Source organism: Rhinatrema bivittatum, chromosome 8, assembly GCF_901001135.1.
Source record: "Rhinatrema bivittatum chromosome 8, aRhiBiv1.1, whole genome shotgun sequence".
Lineage (NCBI taxonomy): Eukaryota > Metazoa > Chordata > Amphibia > Gymnophiona > Rhinatrematidae > Rhinatrema > Rhinatrema bivittatum.
Window position 1 is genome coordinate 276,817,272 of NC_042622.1, and position 19,864 is coordinate 276,837,135.

Genomic DNA, 19,864 nt, shown 5'->3' on the forward strand with positions numbered 1-19,864 from the left:
GCCATCAGGTCGCATTTCAGGGGCTGAAGTCCTGCCTAAGGACAGACTCACTCTCCCACCCACTTCTTTAAACACAGACATGGACATTGTAATTTGTATCTAAAACACAGCCATAGGCAGGGATGGAAAGTGCAAATGTTTTGGGTTCAAAACAGCAGGCAGGTGACAATCTGAATACATTAGCTTCCTAGATTACCTACAGCTAGCCAGGTTTCAGGGCATCCAGCTGAAGAGCCTCGTTTGGTTATCGGCCCTGTTCAGTCCGACATTCATTCACATCCCATGGTTTTGGGACAGGAATGTAATGAAAACAAGCGGAGATTGGGGCCAGGGCAGGAATCTACCCTGGTTATTCAACAATTGTTTATTAATTGAAAAAATAAAGTCTAATTTATTCACGTATTTCTTGTTTACTACGTGGACTCAGAATATGCCAGTGTGGCTGTTAATAGAAGCCAAAGTCATGCACTGCAGCAGGTTATGCAGCACATCCATTAAAAGAAAGTCTGCTTTCAGTAACATTAGATCACATTATGATTTCTTACAAGCAGTATCCTACATTGCCAAGCTCTATATAGTACCATACGTTTTTTCAACAGGGCATTCAGGCACCTGCAGAGTTTCCTTATTCCCTCATTTGATACAACCACCATCCTCGTAATGCTTGAATTTTAAGGATGGCTAACATAGTGAGTAGTAACAATACCTCACAACATAAAACGAGAATTTTAGTATTACATAAAAAAAATATCTTGATATTGTCGGCTTGATATATTAGATTTGTATTTACGAGCTGGGCATTTCAGCCTTGCTGAGTGCAATTGCCAGTTCAAGATCCTCCTGTTCCTGTCTTCGCAACCGAGCTAGCCTCTCTTGTTCTGCTTTTTCACTCTCACGTTTTGCCCAGGCCAGTTGCTGTTCCTCATTTCCAAACTAAAACAAACAAAAAAAGTAATCAAAATGGGGCTTTGTTAAAAAGATTGCAAGTTATACCTAATGCCAATAAGAAGCGAGTGTAATAGTTGTAGCTCTTCAAAAATCAAGTTAAGATGTTAAACAACAAACAATGATTGTACACGTATTTCTCTTCTGTTCAATAATACCAAGTTGTTTTGTATAAGAAAGATCTTTTGGCTTGCACATTTGCTATGTCACATCTACAATATCTAGTGTGTTCATGACAAATGGCTTATGAACAAATACACTTCTCCCGGTGAATTCCACTTGAAGCCGCTTTCAGAATTTTGCTGGTAAATCTCTTGGAGATTTAGTTATGTCATATGGAAAAAGTTTTTATTGTATTAGTTATTTCTGTGGATATTTTATTGTAAACTGCTTTGACTTTGAAAGGCAGTATAGTAAATTAATAAATGAAACACAAGCATGCAATGACATTGGTATAATACAGATAAGTAAGAATGGGGCAAACAAGAGCCAAAAGTACTGGAGATTCCTACAAAATGTAAATGATAAAAACATCAACAATAGAACTTTTATTTAGATACATTTTTGATTTTTTGATTAAATTCAGTTAGTTTAGGTATTTCCTTATTCCCAGAAGGTTTACAATCTAAGTTTGTACATGAGGGTAAAATGAATTGCCCAAGGTCACAAGCAGCAGTAGTGGGATTTGAGCCCTATTTTCCTGGCTCATAGCCCACTGCTCTAACCACTGGCTACTCCTCTACCCCAGTTGATTGACATCAAAGTCAATCTGTTAGTCAATATTAGATGATTTGAAACAAACAGCCCTGGCTTATGAAACACAGACTTATCTGCCAGTGATCCTTGGGGTAAATATATAGGGCTTACCTGCCAGTGGTCCTTAGACTGTCTATAAAAACTACAACTTTAGGCCAAATGTGTAGCATGTTTTCATACCATAAATTATGCTTTCCATAGATAGCAGGATGAATTAGCCACTACATGTGGGTGATGTCACCTGGCAGCACCAAATGTACTTGTTTCTCTAAGCTGTAGAGCTTTGAGCTGAACTGAGCATGTGTAGGATTTCCTATGGGGGTGCTGCCTCATGAGCCTCATCAGTCAGTAACAAAGCTGAATTTAGCTGTATAGTCGACTTTCCAAGGAAAAGGGCGAGCATTCCATGGCTAATTCATCTTGCTATCTACAAAAACACTATTTATGACAAGCAAACATGCCTTTTTTGTCAATAAGCAGGCGGAATTAGCCATTACATATGGGGAGTCCCAAGCTGAGGGTTGCAGTGATTACTTAGCAACCCTGATTCCACTGTAGAAAGACTAGGGGGCACTCCATGAAGTTAGTATGTGGCACATTTAAAACTAATCGGAGAAAGTTCTTTTTTACTCAACGCACAATTAAACTCTGGAATTTGTTGCCAGAGGATGTGGTTAGTGCAGTTAGTATAGCTGTGTTTAAAAAAGGATTGGATAAGTTCTTAGAGGAGAAGTCCATTACCTGCTATTAAGTTCACTTAGGGGCGGATTTTCATACTCCGCGAATAGGCCTACTTTTGTTTGCGCTCCAGGCGCAAACAAAAGTACGCTGGATTTTAGTAGATACGCGCGGAGCCGCGCGTATCTGCTAAAAACCTGGATCGGCGCGCGCAAGGCTATCGATTTTGTATAGCCGGCGCGCGCCGAGCCGCGCAGCCTACCCCCGTTCCCTCCAAGGCCGCTCCGAAATCGGAGCGGCCTCGGAGGGAACTTCCTTTTGCCCTCCCCTCACCTTCCCCTACCTAACCCACCCACCCGGCCCTGTCTAAGCCCCCCCCTTACCTTTGTCGGGGGATTTACGCCTCCCAGAGGGAGGCGTAAATCCCCGCGCGTCAGCGGGCCTCCTGCGCGCCGGGCCGCGACCTGGGGGCGGGTACGGAGGGCACGGCCACACCCCCGGGCCGTAGCCACGCCCCCATACCCGCCCCCAAAACGCTGCCAACATGCCCCCGAAACGCCGCGACGACCGGGCCCGCCCCTGACACGCCCCGACACGCCCCCTCGGAGAACCCCAGGACTTACGCGAGTCCCGGGGCTCTGCGCGCGCCGGTAGGCCTATGTAAAATAGGCTTACCGGCGCGCAGGGCCCTGCTCGCCTAAATCCGCCCGGTTTTGGGCGGATTTAGGCGAGCAGGGCTCTGAAAATCCGCCCCTTAGAGAATAGCCACTGCCATTAGCAATGGTAACATGGAACAGACTTAGTGTTTGGGTACTTGCCAGGTTCTTATGGCCTGGATTGGCCACTGTTGGAAACAGGATGCTAGGCTTGATGGACCCTTGGTCTGACCCAGTATGGCATTTTCTTATGTTCTTATTCAAATTTTCTGTCAGTCTTCAGCCTCAATTGGATGAAGTTCGTTTATCCAATTGGATAGCCGTACAATCACTATTCCAAGCAGTTAGGGCCGTATGAGAAGAAAAACTGGTTTGTTTGATGATGAGGCTGAGTATGTCTTATGAGGAAGCAAGTCCCTTGCCTCTAATGTAAAGCAGGCAGGTGTATGAGGAAGGAGGCCCCTTATCTCTGACTGAAAGCAGGTAGAGCCAGAAGCAGACCCCAAGGTACCTTGAACGTGGAAGATTGGGAGGGGACTTCATGATCACCCAGGCGAGGATCCTCCAGATGACATGGAAGGCTGGCCAGGTAAGAGCCTAATGAACACATGTGAGATTGCACGTGGTAGAAGAAAGCCAGAGAGGCTATGCCTTGTCAATGGGAAATGTAAGCCACCAAGTCTTATGGAGGTGGAAGCCACGAAGTTAGAGGAACCTGGGGACATGGATATAGATGAACAGTATTGTGCCCTAACGTTTAAATGCTAAGAACCTAGCAGGAGGGGTTTTCCCTGAGGAAAAGGGAAGAGGGCTCCCTTTTTTTCCCTCTTTCTTAAGCTGCAGACAATGGAAAGGTTTTGACCATTTTTGGCATAACAGAGGGGCGAAGGGAAGAGTTTTTGCCACAACCCTTAGGCTTAAGTGGTTTCACCCTCAGAGATAAGGGTAATTACTGCTTCTTGCATGATGAAAGTTTTTTTCTCCTTTCCCTTTTGGCCTTTGCCTTAAAACTGTTGTTAAAGGGGAAAGCCAGGATTTTTAGGTGTTCCCCCAGCATAAGCAGGGGTACCTACTGGCATTGATGGCAAAAGTAATTATATTGGGGTGAAGCTAAGGAGGCTCAACTCCCATAGTAAAACCAGAATAGAAGAGATAACAGAACTGATAACTTGTTTTCTTTACATACCGAGCAGGCAGTGTTCTTACAGAGAGAGAGAGAGAGAGAGAGAGGGGTCCAGATGCTGCTGGGAAAATCCCTGGGACACTACAGATCCCATGACTGCACTGAAATAAATATCTACCTAGGCAGATACAAGAGACCGGTACTGCAGTGGAGAACTGTCAGAAGAAGATTGATCGGTGTTCAGGAAACTCTAGTGCCTGTCTTTTGGAGACTCCCCAGGACAGTCTTTTGTACTATGCCAAGGCCTGTTTTGCAGTCCAGAGTATGGAGGGCTTTTTCTCCCTCATGCGCATGGGACCTTGGAAAGAAGGTAGGTAGTATAACAGATTGATTTATATGGAAAGCTGAGAGTATTTTTGGTAGAAAATTTGGGGGGATTGAAGAACCATCCTGTTGTGATAGAACTGTAGATATCAAGGATAATAGATAAGAACCTAGAGTTTGCTAACTCTTCTCATCCAGGTGACTGCAATGAGGAAAAGCACTTTGCAAGTCAAAAAACCTTAAAGAAGCAGATTCCAATAAAGGAGGCTTCTTCAATTGAGAGAGGACCACACTGAGAGCCCATGGAACAGGAGACTTCTGTATTGGAGGTTTGATAAGCCTGAGTCCTTTCATTAAAAAAAGCATGAGTGGATGTGTGGAGATTGTTTTGTTGTCCAACAAGGTGTGATATGCTGTGATGGCACTCAGATGTACTCTCATTCAAGAAGTGGCGAGGCTTGAATTAGAGGTGATTCAAGTACTGTAAAAGTTATGGAGGCTCACAGAAGAAGGGATCAGAATCATGCTGTTGGAACCAGATACAGAATCTTAACCATTTGAAGGCATAGTTTTTCTGGTTGAAACCAATATGTCCTTGATCTCCGATGGTTAATGGAGATTTGTAATCAATGAGCACTCAACATCCAAGTTGTGAGGCTGAAGGCTGAAAGACTGGGATGAAAGAGCTCTATTGTCTTGAGTTAGAAGAGCAGGGTCTGACTCCAGAGGTGTAGAAGGACCAATGGAAAGCTTGATAAGATAAACAAACCAAACTGGTTTGGGCCATGCCAGTGCTATGAGGATCAAGTGGGTACAATTCTGAAGAACTATCTGAACTCTTTCGGAAATGAGAGATATTGGTGGAAAAGTGTACATGAGGCTTTGGCTCCATCTGAGAATGAAAACATCTTGTGCTAGTCGTTTGGTAGAATAGAGCAAAACTAATTTAGTTTTGAGTTTTGCTGTGATGCAAATATGTCCATTGATGGTAGACCTCAGAAGTCAAACAGTTTGTTTACTATTGATTGCTACAGAGACCACTTGTGAGGTTGAAACACTTTGCTGAGAAGATCCACTAGGATGTTGGAGACATCTGGCAGATAACTTGCCTGCAGAGTCACTTGATGATGTTCTGCCCAGTTCCAGATTTTCAGCGCTTTCCAGCAGAAAAGCCACAATGCTGTTCCTCCCTGTTTGTTGACATAAAATATGACAATCTGATTGTCCGTTTGAATTAGGATGCTCTTCTTTCGGAGAAGATGTATGAACATGAATATGCCATATCACTCTTAACTCCAGGAGACGGATTTGGAAGAGGGACTCTTGAGACCAAAGTCTCTGGATCTGGAAGGATCCCAACCTCTGTTGCAGGCGTCCAACGTGAGGACAAGCTGATGGGGACACAAGTGAAGAGGGGCACCATCTTGGTACAAATGGGGATGTAACCACCACCACAACTCCCTTGCCATTGGTGGTATGATTCACACAACTGAAGAGAGGGTTTGAGTGAGTTGATCCCACTGAGATCTCAGATCGCACTGGAGATAATGGATGTGAAGGCGGGTTAGTGAACTAAATGGATGGCTGCCACCATGTGACCTAATATTATGAGGAGTTTCCTTCCGTGGATTTGAGATCAGATAGCTGTGTTTGGATGAGTGAAATCATGATTTATCTCTGTTCACTGGGCAGGAATGCCTTTTGAAGGAAGGAGTCTATACACGTCCTTATGAGCTAGAGGCTCTGGGTGGACATCTAGACAGTGGTGAACTGCTTCTTAAGAATCCGCTCTGATAAACCAATTGTCCAGGTATGGGAAAACTTGTATCCTCTGGCAATGTAGGTGCATTTTACTACTATAAGGCATTTTGTAAAGATTCTGAGAGCAAAAGAGAGGTCAAATGGAAGAACTTTGTATTGGTAGTGGGACAAATCCACTTGGAACCAAAGGTAACGCCAATTGCCTGGGTGGATTGGAATGTGAGTACAGACATCCTTGAGATCCAGGGCACACATCCATTCACCCTGCAGGGGTGATGAGGAAGTATCTGAAGTAGAAATCCTGCACGTGTTGAGATGCAGAGAGCATCTCCACTGCCTCGTGCTTGAGAAAAGATTTGCACTTCCAGATGGATCTGTGGGAGATGAGAAGGATCTGGATGGGGAGGTGAATAGTGTGGAAGGGATGGAAGTTGGGAGAAATACAACTGGCATCCATGCTTCACAGTGTTGAGGACCCAGGAGTTCTTGGTTATTTGATAACATTTGTCCAGAAAGTGCTGAATTCATCCCACTACCAGAAGGGAAAGGAAAGGATTGGTCATCGGGATCAAAAAATGGGCCCTGAGATGTAATGGCGATAGTCACACTTCTGTGAAGCTCCTCACATACCAGGGATGTAGAACCCCTTTAATGATAATCCGTGGCTAAATTTTATTTAATTACATTTAAAGGCATCTGACCTTTCTGGCCTATCCAGAAGTATTAATGTGTGGTGTTTTAGGATCAGTTCCCGATGGAACTGCATGTTGGAATGGCCTATTACTGATTTCTACCATGAGGCTGATAAGGAGGAAGATATAGGTGCCAGAGGGAAGAAGAGGCCTGGTAGAACAGAGGGGCCTGTGTTGCTGGCAGAACAAGCCACAATGGTGCAAATACTGAATGAAATTAAACAGCTTCATGCTGAAGTCTCTACAGACTTAGATCAAATGATCTCGTCTGTGGCTGACATTAAAACCCAGATCAATGCAATGTGCCCGTGGGTTGAGGAGTTAGAAAAATCAGGTCTCAGCAGTGGAAGATTGGGAATCCACCGTGGCTACCACACTAGCAACTATAAAAAAGATGGTTAAGACTCTGGAAGATAAATTAACTTTTCTGGAGGGACAGATCATACCACTCAAATATCAGGTGACTGGCATTCCTGAGAACTCTGAAGATCTGAATGTTAGGGAGTTCCTTGAGTGTTTCCTACATGAGCTCTTGAGCACTGGGGATGATGATCCCAAGCTGGAGACAGACCGGGGGCATTAAGTTATGGGGCAGAACAGCACCAATAACAATACCCTGTGTGCCTGATTCTGCTAGTATATGCAGAATTTTGAGGAGACCAAGGCGTTCTGTAACATGGGTCTTTATTCTTACGGATATGAACACCCAATACTGCTTCCAATTTTTCAACAAATTTGGAATAATTGAGATGTTCCAGAAGCGAAGAATGCGCCAGGATATCTGACAGAGGATTCTTCATCTGATCCTAGGGTTGCAAGTTCATTCAACCAGGACTCCAATGATGAAGAAGGGGAAAAAGTAGGTCCCTTTAGCTGAGGCTTCAGAGGAGCATCCTGGTCCATTGCCTCTGATGGAGTAGATTCTGCTCAATCAAGTGTGTTGATGAAAAGACAACCCATTTGGGGTTCTGATGATGAAAGCACACCCAGAAGTGAGTTTAGGACTTCTGTCTGTGGAACTGCTGAAGTGAGAAGAAAAGAGAAGTTGGAGTGATCCATCTGTGTCTTTCGTGACAGAGGTAAAGAAATTCCTCATGAGCTCTGCAATTTGGTCATAAGACTTATGTTCTTTGGCCTAGAGACATCTTCCAAGACTAGTACAGGTTCTTGCATTGTAATAGGTGGTTTATTCAAGGACAGTGGAACTTCTGAACAGACAGGATCTACTATTTCTAAGCAAAGATCTTCCACCATCAACTTAGGAGGCACTAGCATTCTAAATATTGGAGAGGTAAAGGTAACCTTACGCCTTCTGTAGATCTCAGATTTGGAGTATACTGCTGAGTGGGCAAACCTGCTAGGTCCCAGGAAGGAGAGGTGGAATGCTTGGGTGTTCTAGAGGATTGTGAGTGCTTCTTGATATGTTGCTATATATGTAAGCTCAAGGATGGTGCAGGTACATCTTGGAATGAAACATGCATCATGTGCATCATGGCTTGCATTGGGTGCATGAGCACATCATGTTGAGAAAACATCATTGCATTATGATGCATCATAGTGGCTTACATTGAATGCATCAGTAGAGCTTGCTTCGGTGTATCAGGTATCAGAAATGCATTGTGTGTTGGTGCATCAGTCTTCTGGTGCTTCGATGTATCATGCTTCGAATGGGTCAATGCCTGCATCAGTGGCGCCAAAGAGGGTTGTGCTGATGGAGCCGATTTGGAATGCTTGTTTCTTTGGTGAAGGTGGGGCCAGCTCTAGAAAATGATGGCATTTTTGTTTCAATGGCCAGTTGAACTGAACTCTGAGGTCTCTACCTGAGTGGATGGGGGAGTTTTTGAGCAACTGAGACTCTGTATTTTTCCAGATGAGGCAGACAAGGCTGCACTGAAAGATGATCTACTATGACTCCTGAGATATTTACTCAATTCTTACACGTGCAAGGCCCTGGAGCGCTCTGAGTGTGGGAATATCTGCCTGCAGGCTTCAGACGGTAATAGCAAAGTTTGTGTCAATCAGTGAGGTGCATAACTTTTCTACATCGGCAGTTCTTGAACCCATTCACTGTGGTAGCTTTCTTCTTCTGGTCTGACTTTTTTTTTTTTTGAGAGAAAAAAATTCTTTTGCAGCGCTTAAAAGTGCTTTTGTAGAGCAGCAGAAGCAGTGAGGCAAAGCAAAGAAAAGGATTCTGACCAAAACGGTAAGTTTGAAGTGACAAAAATAGAGGAGAGATGAAGTAAACATCCATACTTTAGCATGGACAAAATACGACTGAGGAGACTCTCGTGGCAACTCCCACACATGCTCAATGGAGCTAAGAACTCTATAGCTTGGGAAGACAAGTACGTTTGGTGCCGCCAGATAATATCACCTACATGTAATTACTAATTCAGCCTGCTCATCGACAGAAAATAAAAGATTTTCCCCATTTTCTCTCTATAGGAAAAACAAACAAAAACCTTAGTGCCTATGGGAAAATGTTTACTACATCTGAAGTCAGATCAACATGGAGTCCTTACAGAACCTTTTAAAAGAAACAAGGAAAAGTCCCATCATAAGCTATCGTAAATTGCCTGTATGTTAACTCCCTCCTGCCTCCCCCAACAAAACAAACCATGATCTTAATTAGCAAACTAAGCAAATATTATGAATTTATATTAACACAGCATTTTTCATCCAACCAGGATGCCAGGTTTTGCATGCCCTGCATTTTAGAGACACACATTTGATAACTGCCTATGCACACTGGTTTGTAAACTGCTTCTAAAGGATTTGTCATCATTAACCAGTTACAGTAAGTACAGTCTGAAGATGCACAGAAGAGCTGCCTAATAAAGGTGGTCGAAACAAAAAGAGTACTGGAATTCAAGAATGATTGGAATAGGCACAAAAGATCCTCAGTTGCGGGGAAGTAAGAGTATAAGATGGCACGACTGGTTTGAGGCTTTAAGTGCTTTATATATCGTGCAGAAAATCCCAACAGTCTGCTTACTCTCAGTAATACAATTTCAAGTTAAAACATTCACAGTCTTCTCAGTAGAAGCAGGCCAGCTATGTTAAAGGAGCTGCCTTTCCCTTCTTACTCACAGTTAGGACAGCTTATGTTACAGGAGCCGACTTCTCCTGGAGTCCCTGGGGCCTGTCTTCCTTCCCCTAGGGCTGTACTCTTAACCCTGCTCTCAGGGTTCTGTCCTTACAGCTACCTGGTCGGTTTATACTTTTTAAGGTGGACCAGGCCAGATGCCTAGTCCAGCACTGGTTAAGAAGGGTTTTCAGGGACACTTCTTCACAGATCTACTAGCATTGCAACAGGGAGGCTAAAATAGTGTTCCAGTCTTTATCTGTTTCTTTGTTACCATGAGTTAGCAGAGGCAGTGGTAGTGGTAGATAAGGTGACTTTTGTTAATGAAGGAAGCTTTAAGCCAGTGTGGTCTAGCAGTTACAACATTACTCAGCTGTAACTTTAGGCAAATTACTTCATCTCCCTGCAAACTCAATTCATCTCACTGGGTAATACATTTGTTAAGGAAAGCTCACATGCACACGAGGTACTAGAAAGCTGCTGTCAGATCATCCATTCCAGCAGTGTCCATATACGTTTATATAATGCTTAAAAAAAATAAAAAGGAAAGTGTATTGCAATCCCGTTTGGGTAAAAGATGCTAGACAAACTTAAAATGATTATTTCCAATTGATTTCTAATGCTCTGGTAATGGATAGCATGCCTGACTGAACTATCTAAGCTCAATGAGTAAATTAATGACTCTCAATTCAACTATGCTAGCAGAAGCAGCCATCAATTACCAATTCATTTCTAATAATAGAAGTAACAAATTGAAATGTTAAATAATAGTTGGGAACTGGTCCAGCAGTCCACTGACACTTCATTTTAAGTGCACTGTTCTAAAAGAAAAAAAATAGCTCAAGACAAACTGCACAGCACCAATTTCAAATGGTGCTTTTCCGAAAGAATTCTCTCTAGACAATGGGAAACCTCCTTACTGGGGACAGCCACAAGTGTAATTAGCTATTTCAAATTTACGATTAGTAAGCAATTGGGCACCTAACAGGCCGATACAGTACAGGGCCCTCCGGAGGAGCGCACTGTTAACCCGCGGTTGGATGTGCGTTTTCGACGCGCTAGCTTTACCCCTTATTCAGTAAGGGGGGGGGGGAGAGAGGGACATGCTAGGCAAGGGATAGGAGTAGAGGTGGGGATGCTGTGGAGTGGGTGAATGGGAGAATCTGCTTAATGCTTGATTTTCCTGGCTTCTGTCCGCAAAAATTAAACTATAATATTTACCCAGAAAAATAAACAGGGGACAGAAAGTGCACAAGAAATGAGATTATGGTGAGGAAGCCGTGCAAGGGTCTTTTTATCCTGAAAATAAAAGTTGAAGGACAGAATATACCGCACTGATAAGGCTCCAAAGGCGGAAGGGAGAGGGAGAAACAAGCAGGGTGTGTGAAATGGTGGGGGAGGCATGAAACATTTTACAGCTGGATAAAGGCATCCGATTGAAGACATTTGATTTGAAAAAGGCTTTGTATCATTAACAAGAAAGAAATAAAAATGAATGAAGGTGGGTGTTACATTACATTGCTCTGCGAGCATGTTATTTCAACATACAATTAGCTAGAGTTGGTGGAAATACAGTACCACACAAATGGGATCAGATTAATGATGATCAGGAGTGGGAAACAGGAGCATCACTGTTGCATAAAGAGGGCATTTTGCAACTGTTCAGAGTTTAGTGGGTGAAAGGAATCATGACATGAATAGTTTCTTTAAATCCAGACCAACACAAATCATTTTTGACCCCAATACTTGAAGAATAAAATTAAAATTCAGAGGATAAGGCAGTAATTCCCACAGAGGGTGATACAGCATCCATTTTGGGGACAGAAGCTAAAACAAATACTCAACACTTGTTGTTTGCAACAATTCTGATGGGTGGGTTTAATACAAAGATATTATAGAGCACTAGCTGGTAGGAGACCATTTTGTGCTGTGTTCCTGCTAAGGGTGTTAAACCGCATTATGACCCTGTGAACAAGCAGCACATCTACACCATCACATGTCAAACAAAGACAGAGCAGAGCCACTACATCTCATTTCATTCTGGGAAGTTGATTGTCAAGCTTCACCTAAGCCCGGAAGGCTGGTTTTTTGAAAATGGTGACAACATCGCATACAGAAATTATTATGCCGCAGAGGCTGGGCACTGACTTTTGGGATACTACAGGACTCCAGTAATGCATAGTGTGTGAATAGGCGGTGTGCTTTAGAGTCTCATTAGAAAAGCTAAAATGTTTCTGAGAAGGGGTTTTGAAATTGTTAAACCACATTTGAAAAGTGCAGCAAAAAACCAGACAAAGATATCATAGGCCTTGTTCACTACAGCAGTTCTGAATAAAATAAATGACAACACAGAGCAGCAGAGCGAGGACTAGCGGTGCTTAGAAGAGAAGCAATCATCAGGGGCCTTCTGAACCTTGCAAAATGAAGATGTGGCAAGTCTAAGAAAAGAGATCTCTGCACCGGGAAGTATGATATATTCGAAGGCATGACGGCGTCTGTACACCCCGGCTCTGAACAATGCGGGAAATTGGATCTGCATCTGTTTCAACTCGCTCCCACCCAAATCAGTATTTACGTGGAAAGTCTTGTCAGAAACAGCTGGACACGGTGAGGATCAGCTGGATGTAAACAGGCTGCTGTGCCTGACCTGTAAAGTGTGAAAAATGACGGGTCAGTTCCTGACATGGAGCCGAAGTCTGGATGTCACACTCATAGACCCACTCAGCCAGAGCAACAACGTTTACCCTTACAGTGCCCTCAGAGGACCCCTGAAACCACTGTTTTACAAAGACAAAGCTGGAAACCAGGGCCTTTGAGAGGAGGGACCCTGCAACATCTGTTTTACCAAAAGCTCTTATTTTACAGCATCCAGCCACAAAGTGGAACGCTGGGACATTTCCAGTGATGAAATCTGCTGATAAATGGGGTGGATATACAAATTAGACTATCGAGGAACAAAGATACATTCTGTTTAATGAGCACTACAAATTTCTTATCTGACTCTCTCTTTGTAGAAGAGTAAAAGTGACCCCGGGAGTGCATTTGGTATATGCAGAAGCTCTTCTGAAAGCTAACGCCTAGTATGTGGTGGATCACATGGGGCTGAAAGTCTTCAGCATACCTGCTGGAGCCCATGTGACTAACAAGGAAAATCTCTCATTGAGGCAATTACCCAAACATATCCTGCTGGGCTTTCTGGATTACAACACTTTCCAACCTGATTTTGGGAACAGATGCTGTCTCAGAATATATGCAGTTGGTTCAAGTGATGGGTAAACATTTGAAAGACAGTGCACTGCTGATCAGCTGTCATGAGTTTTACAGAGATTACACCTTATTGGCCTTTGACCTATCGCCTATGGACCACTACTCATTGAGTAAAACCGATAACCTGCGGGCTAAAATCCGTTTTGCCAGAGCTTGGTCCCACATGATTAACATGATCGCATATGGCGCCTTTGTGATAGAAATTAGCCACAGAAGGAACACTCTTTATTATCATCTGTCACAATGAACACCGTACCAATCTTGTGTTTTAAAGGAGAACCCACATGTTGCAAAATATATTTTAGATGTCCTGCCCAGTGACTAGCTGCCAAATGTACAAATATCAAGGAAACCGTCCCTATGACCTTCCTGGACAATACTGGATAGCCATCTATGTAACTGAGAATAGCAGGGGAGAATTTTTTAATTCTTACAGACAACCCCCTGATTGTTTATTCTTTTCTAACTGTATTATGAACGTTTCAGTAAACATTGTGAGGATGGTTTATACCACAACAGACAGTTACGGCATTCAATATCCACAGCTCGTGCTTATCACTGGGTGTTTTTTTCCTTAAACAATGCTGTAAAGGGATGTCATTTGAAAATATTTTAAAACTGTGTTCTGAAGACTCAATGCAAAATGATGAGATAGTGTTACAGTTTATAAAAAAATCAGCAAGAGAACTATGTATGTATGTTTAGATCTTTTCACTGCCTGTTTCATAACCCCCACATGTGTGTTCTTCACTAAGGGGCAGATTTTTAAAAAGTACGACCGGCGCAAACAAAAGTACGCCGGATTTTAATAGATACGCGTGTAGCTGGGGGTCGGCGGGCGCGAGGCCGCGCAAAATTGGCAGCCTGCCTCCGTTCCCCCGCACCTTCCCCTCCCAGCCCTATCTAACCCCCCCTACGTTTGTTTGAAAAGTTACGCCTGCCCGAGGCAGGCGTAACTTGCACACACCAGCCCGGCTGCCGGCGCGCGATTTCCTGGTCCGGGAGCAGTTTCGGAAGCCTCGGCCACGCCCCTAGATGACACACCCCCCCCGACGCGTCCCAGGGCTCGGCGCGCCCAGGGGGAGCTTGGGGCAGGTTTTCGGGGGGTGTGTGCGTACCCCTTTGAAAATCTGCCTCTAAAAATGTATGCTGATCCTAAATAAAAACAACCTGCTCTAGTGGGAGGGTTTCGAAATGAACCAAAAAGTCCACAATCCATTGTTTTGTTTTAAAATAATATTTTTTATTGAAAAGATATTATACATTCAACCATCGGTATGTGTCAAGCAATTAACACGTTTTTCAAGGAAGGGCTTTACAGTTTTTGTGAATATTTAATTATCGCTTGCCTCATGCTAGCAGATCTCTGTTGGATGGGTTACCCAATATTGTGGAGGGCATTTTTAATCCTGCCAGGACTGGCATGAAACTCTCCCCAACCTCTGAGTATCTTCTGCTTTGAAAGAGCTTGGGCCTGTTTATCTTCATGAACCAGCTCTACTACGTTTAGAAACACTGACAGGCTTTCCTCTGTATACAGAAGTCCCATTACCCTTCCAAGATGTAATCTCCTTGTTTTATGTCAATTTATTAAGCAGTAATTCAGCATTTTTTCTATAGCACATGCTGATACTGTTTAACCTTTCCTGCATGATATGGTTTGGGGGCTAATGCTTTCCAGAAATGCCACTGTTGCTGTATCTTCCTATATGGGTAGATATAGGTTGCTTTTTTTTTTTCCCATTCTCTATTTCTTGTTAAGCACCAGATAGGACTAGCACTTTAGAATATTTGGCCTTTTCTGTTTTATCACTTAAAAAGGTCCTCAATTGAGAAGGAGAAAAGAATATAAATGAATTACCCTTGGTCGGATAAACTGTTAGAAAGCCAACTAATACCATGACCCAGTGTGAACCCTACAATGTAAGAATTAGAAAACATTTTTTTTTAAACTGTTTACTTCTGGTAGGAATGTGGGAAATTAACACCTTAAGAAATATTTAAATTGGATCCTATATTATTGTGGACTGTAATGTAAGAGGATTAGGAGAATTTCTAATACTTATAAATGTATTTTCTCATTTCTTTTTCTGTACTACTTACTTTTCCAATCAAGATTGTATTCTTGTAAATTTATTGGTTAAAATGATAAAGAATTAAAAAAAAAAAAAAAGAAGAATATTTGGCCTTTTTAAGTTTGGACATACCAGACCTTTGAAATATACCTCTCATTTCTTCATCTAGTTTATAAGCAGTGGTAGTTCTTTTTAAAAAAAATATTTAAAGTGTTTATTTATAAGTAATGCAATACATATAAAACAAACCCAAAAGTAACACTATCATCAAAGCAGATCCATACACCATAATGTGAATATAAAACAATCTGTCATTACAGAATATGAATATTTTCTTTAAACAAGAAAAAACCCAAATATTAACTGTCAAAACAGCTAATAACAGGACAACTCTCACATTCACCCATGCAAATACCAATCATACTAACTACCAAAACCTGTGCTATGCAAGGTCAATGTATGTAGAATCCAACGCCATCTTCAGTTTATCACCAATCTCCTGAGGCAGGAGAGAGCTTCCATGCTCCCTCATAATCATTTGCCTCATGTCTGTTTATAAATTGTGTGTCCAGGCATTCCAATTGCATCCATTCTGCCATCTGATGAAACCAAAGCAGATTGTATTGCTATAATGCAAAACAAATGAATTTAACACATCCCTTAGACAGCCTGGAAGCCCATTGCATAGATCCTAGTAATAAGAAGGCACTGCAATATGGTAGTTTAAGTTGAATAACTTTTTCTAGTGTAGATAGGACTGTTTCCCAAAAGGGGAAGAGCATCATACATAATACAAAACTATGAACCAGGATACCTTTTTCAAAGTGACATTTGATGCAAGTATCAGAATCTACCCTACCCGTTTTATATGTTCTCATTACAACAACATATCAATGGTGTGAACTGCATCTCTTGATATTTGGAATCAATAAGAGTTTTAAAGGCTATGTTAAAATACACCACCACATCATCAGATGATACTAGCGTACCTATATTATCTGCCCAAAACTCTGAAGAACATAATTTGGAAGAATATTTTAAGAGACGCAGCCTATACAAATATGAAAGTGTTACTCTATTTTCCACACAAAATATTTGTATTCTAGAGTCAGGCTGAAATAATGTAGGGGAATGGGATAATAAATCAATAATATAATGTCTGACTTGTAAATATGCAAAAAAAAATGTGTGTGTCAAATTATATTGTGTTTTTAGCTACTAAAAAAAAATTGTTTGTTGTCCTTTGAAATAAAGTTGTTAAATCTAGAATTCCTGTTCTTTTCCATTCTTGAAAAATTGCACAATTAAGCCTGGAAGAAATTTGGTAGTACAAGGGGAAACACCCTATCACATGTACAAAAATCTCTAGGCCAACAGGACAGGTTTAAAAAGGACTTGAGACTTCTCTTTCATTAAACTTAGGGCCTCTCTGGTATGTAATAGTCCCACTGGTGAATACGGGGCAGTTATTTCTTCCATAATATGAGGAATATCAAACTTACATAAATACCTGAATATCATTTCCAACAGAAACATATTTGGCATGCCACACTGTAAAGTGGAAATCAGGCACATTCAAACTTCCATGTTCTTTGTCCCTCATTAAAGCAGTGTAGTTAATTCTAGCAATATTGACCCTCCAAATAAAATTAATGACCTCAGAATATAATCCAGCAATATGTTTTGTTGATAACTAACAAGGACGCATCTGGAGCTTATGTAAAGGTTTTGGTAAAAGGGTCATTTTAAACAATGTACACCTACCAAATAAGGAAAAGGGAAGTTGAACTCACTTTTGTATTTCTTTAATGATCTTAACAATACTGAGCTTGTACAAAGCAGAGTTGCTTACCTGTAACAGGTGTTCTCACAGGACAGCAGGATGTTAGTCCTCACATATGGGTGACATCACAGGATGGAGCCCAATCACGGAACACTTTTGTCAAAGTTTCTAGAACTTTGACTGGCACCTACTGAGCAGCCAGCAGGGGTCCCTCTTCAGTCTTGTTTAAAGCTACAGGAAGTGCCGAAAAATAAATAAGAAAACGTAACGAACCCAAAACCGCGGGGTGACGGGCGGGTTCATGAGGACTAACATCCTGCTGTCCTGTGAGAACACCTGTTACACTCTGCTTTCTCACAGGACAAGCAGGATGGTAGACCTCACATATAGGCGAGTACTGAGCTGAGGATGCCTGAGCAAAGCACCAAATGTACCCAAAGACGTGCAACAAGCACAACAACAGGGGTGGAAATTTGGTTAGGAGGGCATCCTGAACCCTGAATGGGTCAGTGGAAGGATGTTGGGAAGTTAAACTGAAAACAAGTTGCATAGAATGGACTGGCCAAAGATGGAATCCTGTGTGCCAGCCTTATCTAAGCAATAATGGGCAGTGAATGTATGAAGAGGGCTCCAGGTAGCAGCCTTACAAATAAATATCAGGAAGCGGCACCGATCGTAGGTGCACTACTGATGTCGCCATGGCCCTGACTGAGTGTGCTTTTACACGGTCTTGTAGCGGAATGCTGTTTGCTAGTAGCAAAAAGAAATGCATTCCGCCAACCAGCAGGAGAGGGTCTGCTTTCCCACAGGATTTCCCAATTTGATGGTATCAAAAGAAACAAACAATTGAGTGAATTTCCTGTGGGCCGACGTGCAGTGCAGACAGAAAGCTAGAGCACGTTTGTAGTACAAAGAATGTAGAGCCTGTTCTCCTGGGTTCAAATGGGGCCTGGGAAAAAAGGTAGGTAGGATAATAGATTGGTTAATATGAAATTCCGACACTACCTTCGGCAAAAATTTAGGGTGAGTGCGGAGCACTACCTTGTCATGCAGAATTTTAGTGTAAGGCAGGTAGGTGACTAATGCCTGTAATTCACTAACTCTGCGAGTGGACATGATTGCAAGAAGAAAAACTACCTTCCAGGTGAGATAGCAGAGATCACAGGAGTGGAGAAGCTCAAACGGAGGTTTCATGAGCCATCCCAAAATCACATTAAGGTCCCAAGCAGGGGCAGGAGGACGCAGTGGAGGTTTTAAATGGAGCAAGCCTCTCATGAAACGTGATACTAAGGGTTGTGTTGAAATGGAGACATCTCCTATACCCTTATGGTACGCAGACACTGCACTAACATGTACTCTGATAGAGGAAGTTTTTTGGTCTAACTCTGACAGGTCCCAGAGATAGTCTAGGAACCTTGCAGTGGAACAAGTGAAGGGATCTGTAGACATGGAAGTGCACCAGACCGTAAACCTCTTCCATTTAGAGCGATAAGACCTTCTTGTTGAAGGCTTTCGTGAAGCCACCAGGACTCGGGATACCGACTTGGAAAAGTTAAGAGTTTGGAGCATTAACCTTTCAACATCCAGGCCGTCAGAGACAGAGCCTGGAGGTTGGAGTGGCGCAGGTACCCTTTGTTGTGAGTTATTAGAAGGGGATCCTTTCCCAGAGGAATGTGCCAGCGTACTGATAGGTCCTGGAGGAATGGAAACCACACCTGGCATGCCCAGTGGGGAGCTATCAGGATCATTAAATCCCTTGTCCTGCCAGAGCTTCACGAGAGTCTTTGAAATGAGAGGAAGTGGAGGGTATGCATAAAGGAGACCGCTGGCCCAGGAGAGTGCGACGGCATCTCTTGGTTGCGAGTGGTGACTGCGAATGAGAGAGCAGAAGTTGTGTACTTTGTAGTTGTGAACCGACGCAAAGAGGTCTATGCGAGGGTAACCCCAGAGTTGGAATATCATGTCCGCTATCATGGGGTTGAGAGACCACTTGTGTGGATGGAAAGTGCGGCTCAGCTTGTCTGTCAAAAGATTGTCCTCTCCCAGCAAGTAGGTTGCTTTGAGGTACATCGAGTGGGAAAGGGCCCATGCCCATATCTGTGCAGCTTCCTGATACAGGAGGTAGGAGCCCATTCTCCGTTTGTTGATGTACCACATTGCAACCTGATTGTCTGTTTGAATCAGGATGGCTTTGTTTGATAGGCAATCCTGAAAAGCCTTGAGGGCATATCTGATCACCCGTAGCTCCAGGAAATTTATCTGGTGTTTGGCTTCCTCTGGAGACCAGGTTCCCTGAGTCTGCAAGTCGCCTAAATGTGCACCCCACCCGAGGTTGGATGTATCTATTGTTAAGGTAATTTGAGGTTCTGGAGCCTGAAATGGAAGGTCTTGAATGAGATTGGAGTGGTGTATCCACCAGGCTAGTGACAGATGAAGCTGTTTGGTAACATGGATAATGCTGGACATTGGCTGACAAGCTTGCATCCACTGGTATTTTAAGGTCCACTGCATCACTCTCATGGCTAGGCAAGCCATCGGAGTGACATGCACAGAGGTCGCTATGTGACCCAGCAGTATGAGGAATTGACGAGCAGTTGAAGATACTTGAGTCTGTAGGTGATGCGCCAGAGATGCTATGGTGAAAGCACGGTCCTGGGGGAGGAAGGCTTTTGCCTGTATAGTGTTTAGGTCTGCCCCTATAAAGGATAGGGTTTGGGAT

General features: G+C 42.9%; 1 protein-coding gene across 1 annotated transcript in view; it reads right to left on the reverse strand.

Annotated features, from left to right (window-relative positions):
- Positions 1–321: 321 nt before the first annotated feature.
- Positions 322–19,864, reverse strand: part of LOC115096424 (epidermal growth factor receptor substrate 15-like 1) — a 348,080-nt gene continuing 328,537 nt past the window's right edge. Inside the window, exon 15 of the mRNA XM_029611002.1 lies at positions 322–933. Within this exon, the coding sequence (XP_029466862.1) occupies positions 787–933 (147 nt within the window). The 3' untranslated portion in view covers positions 322–786. The remainder of the gene's footprint in view (positions 934–19,864) is intronic.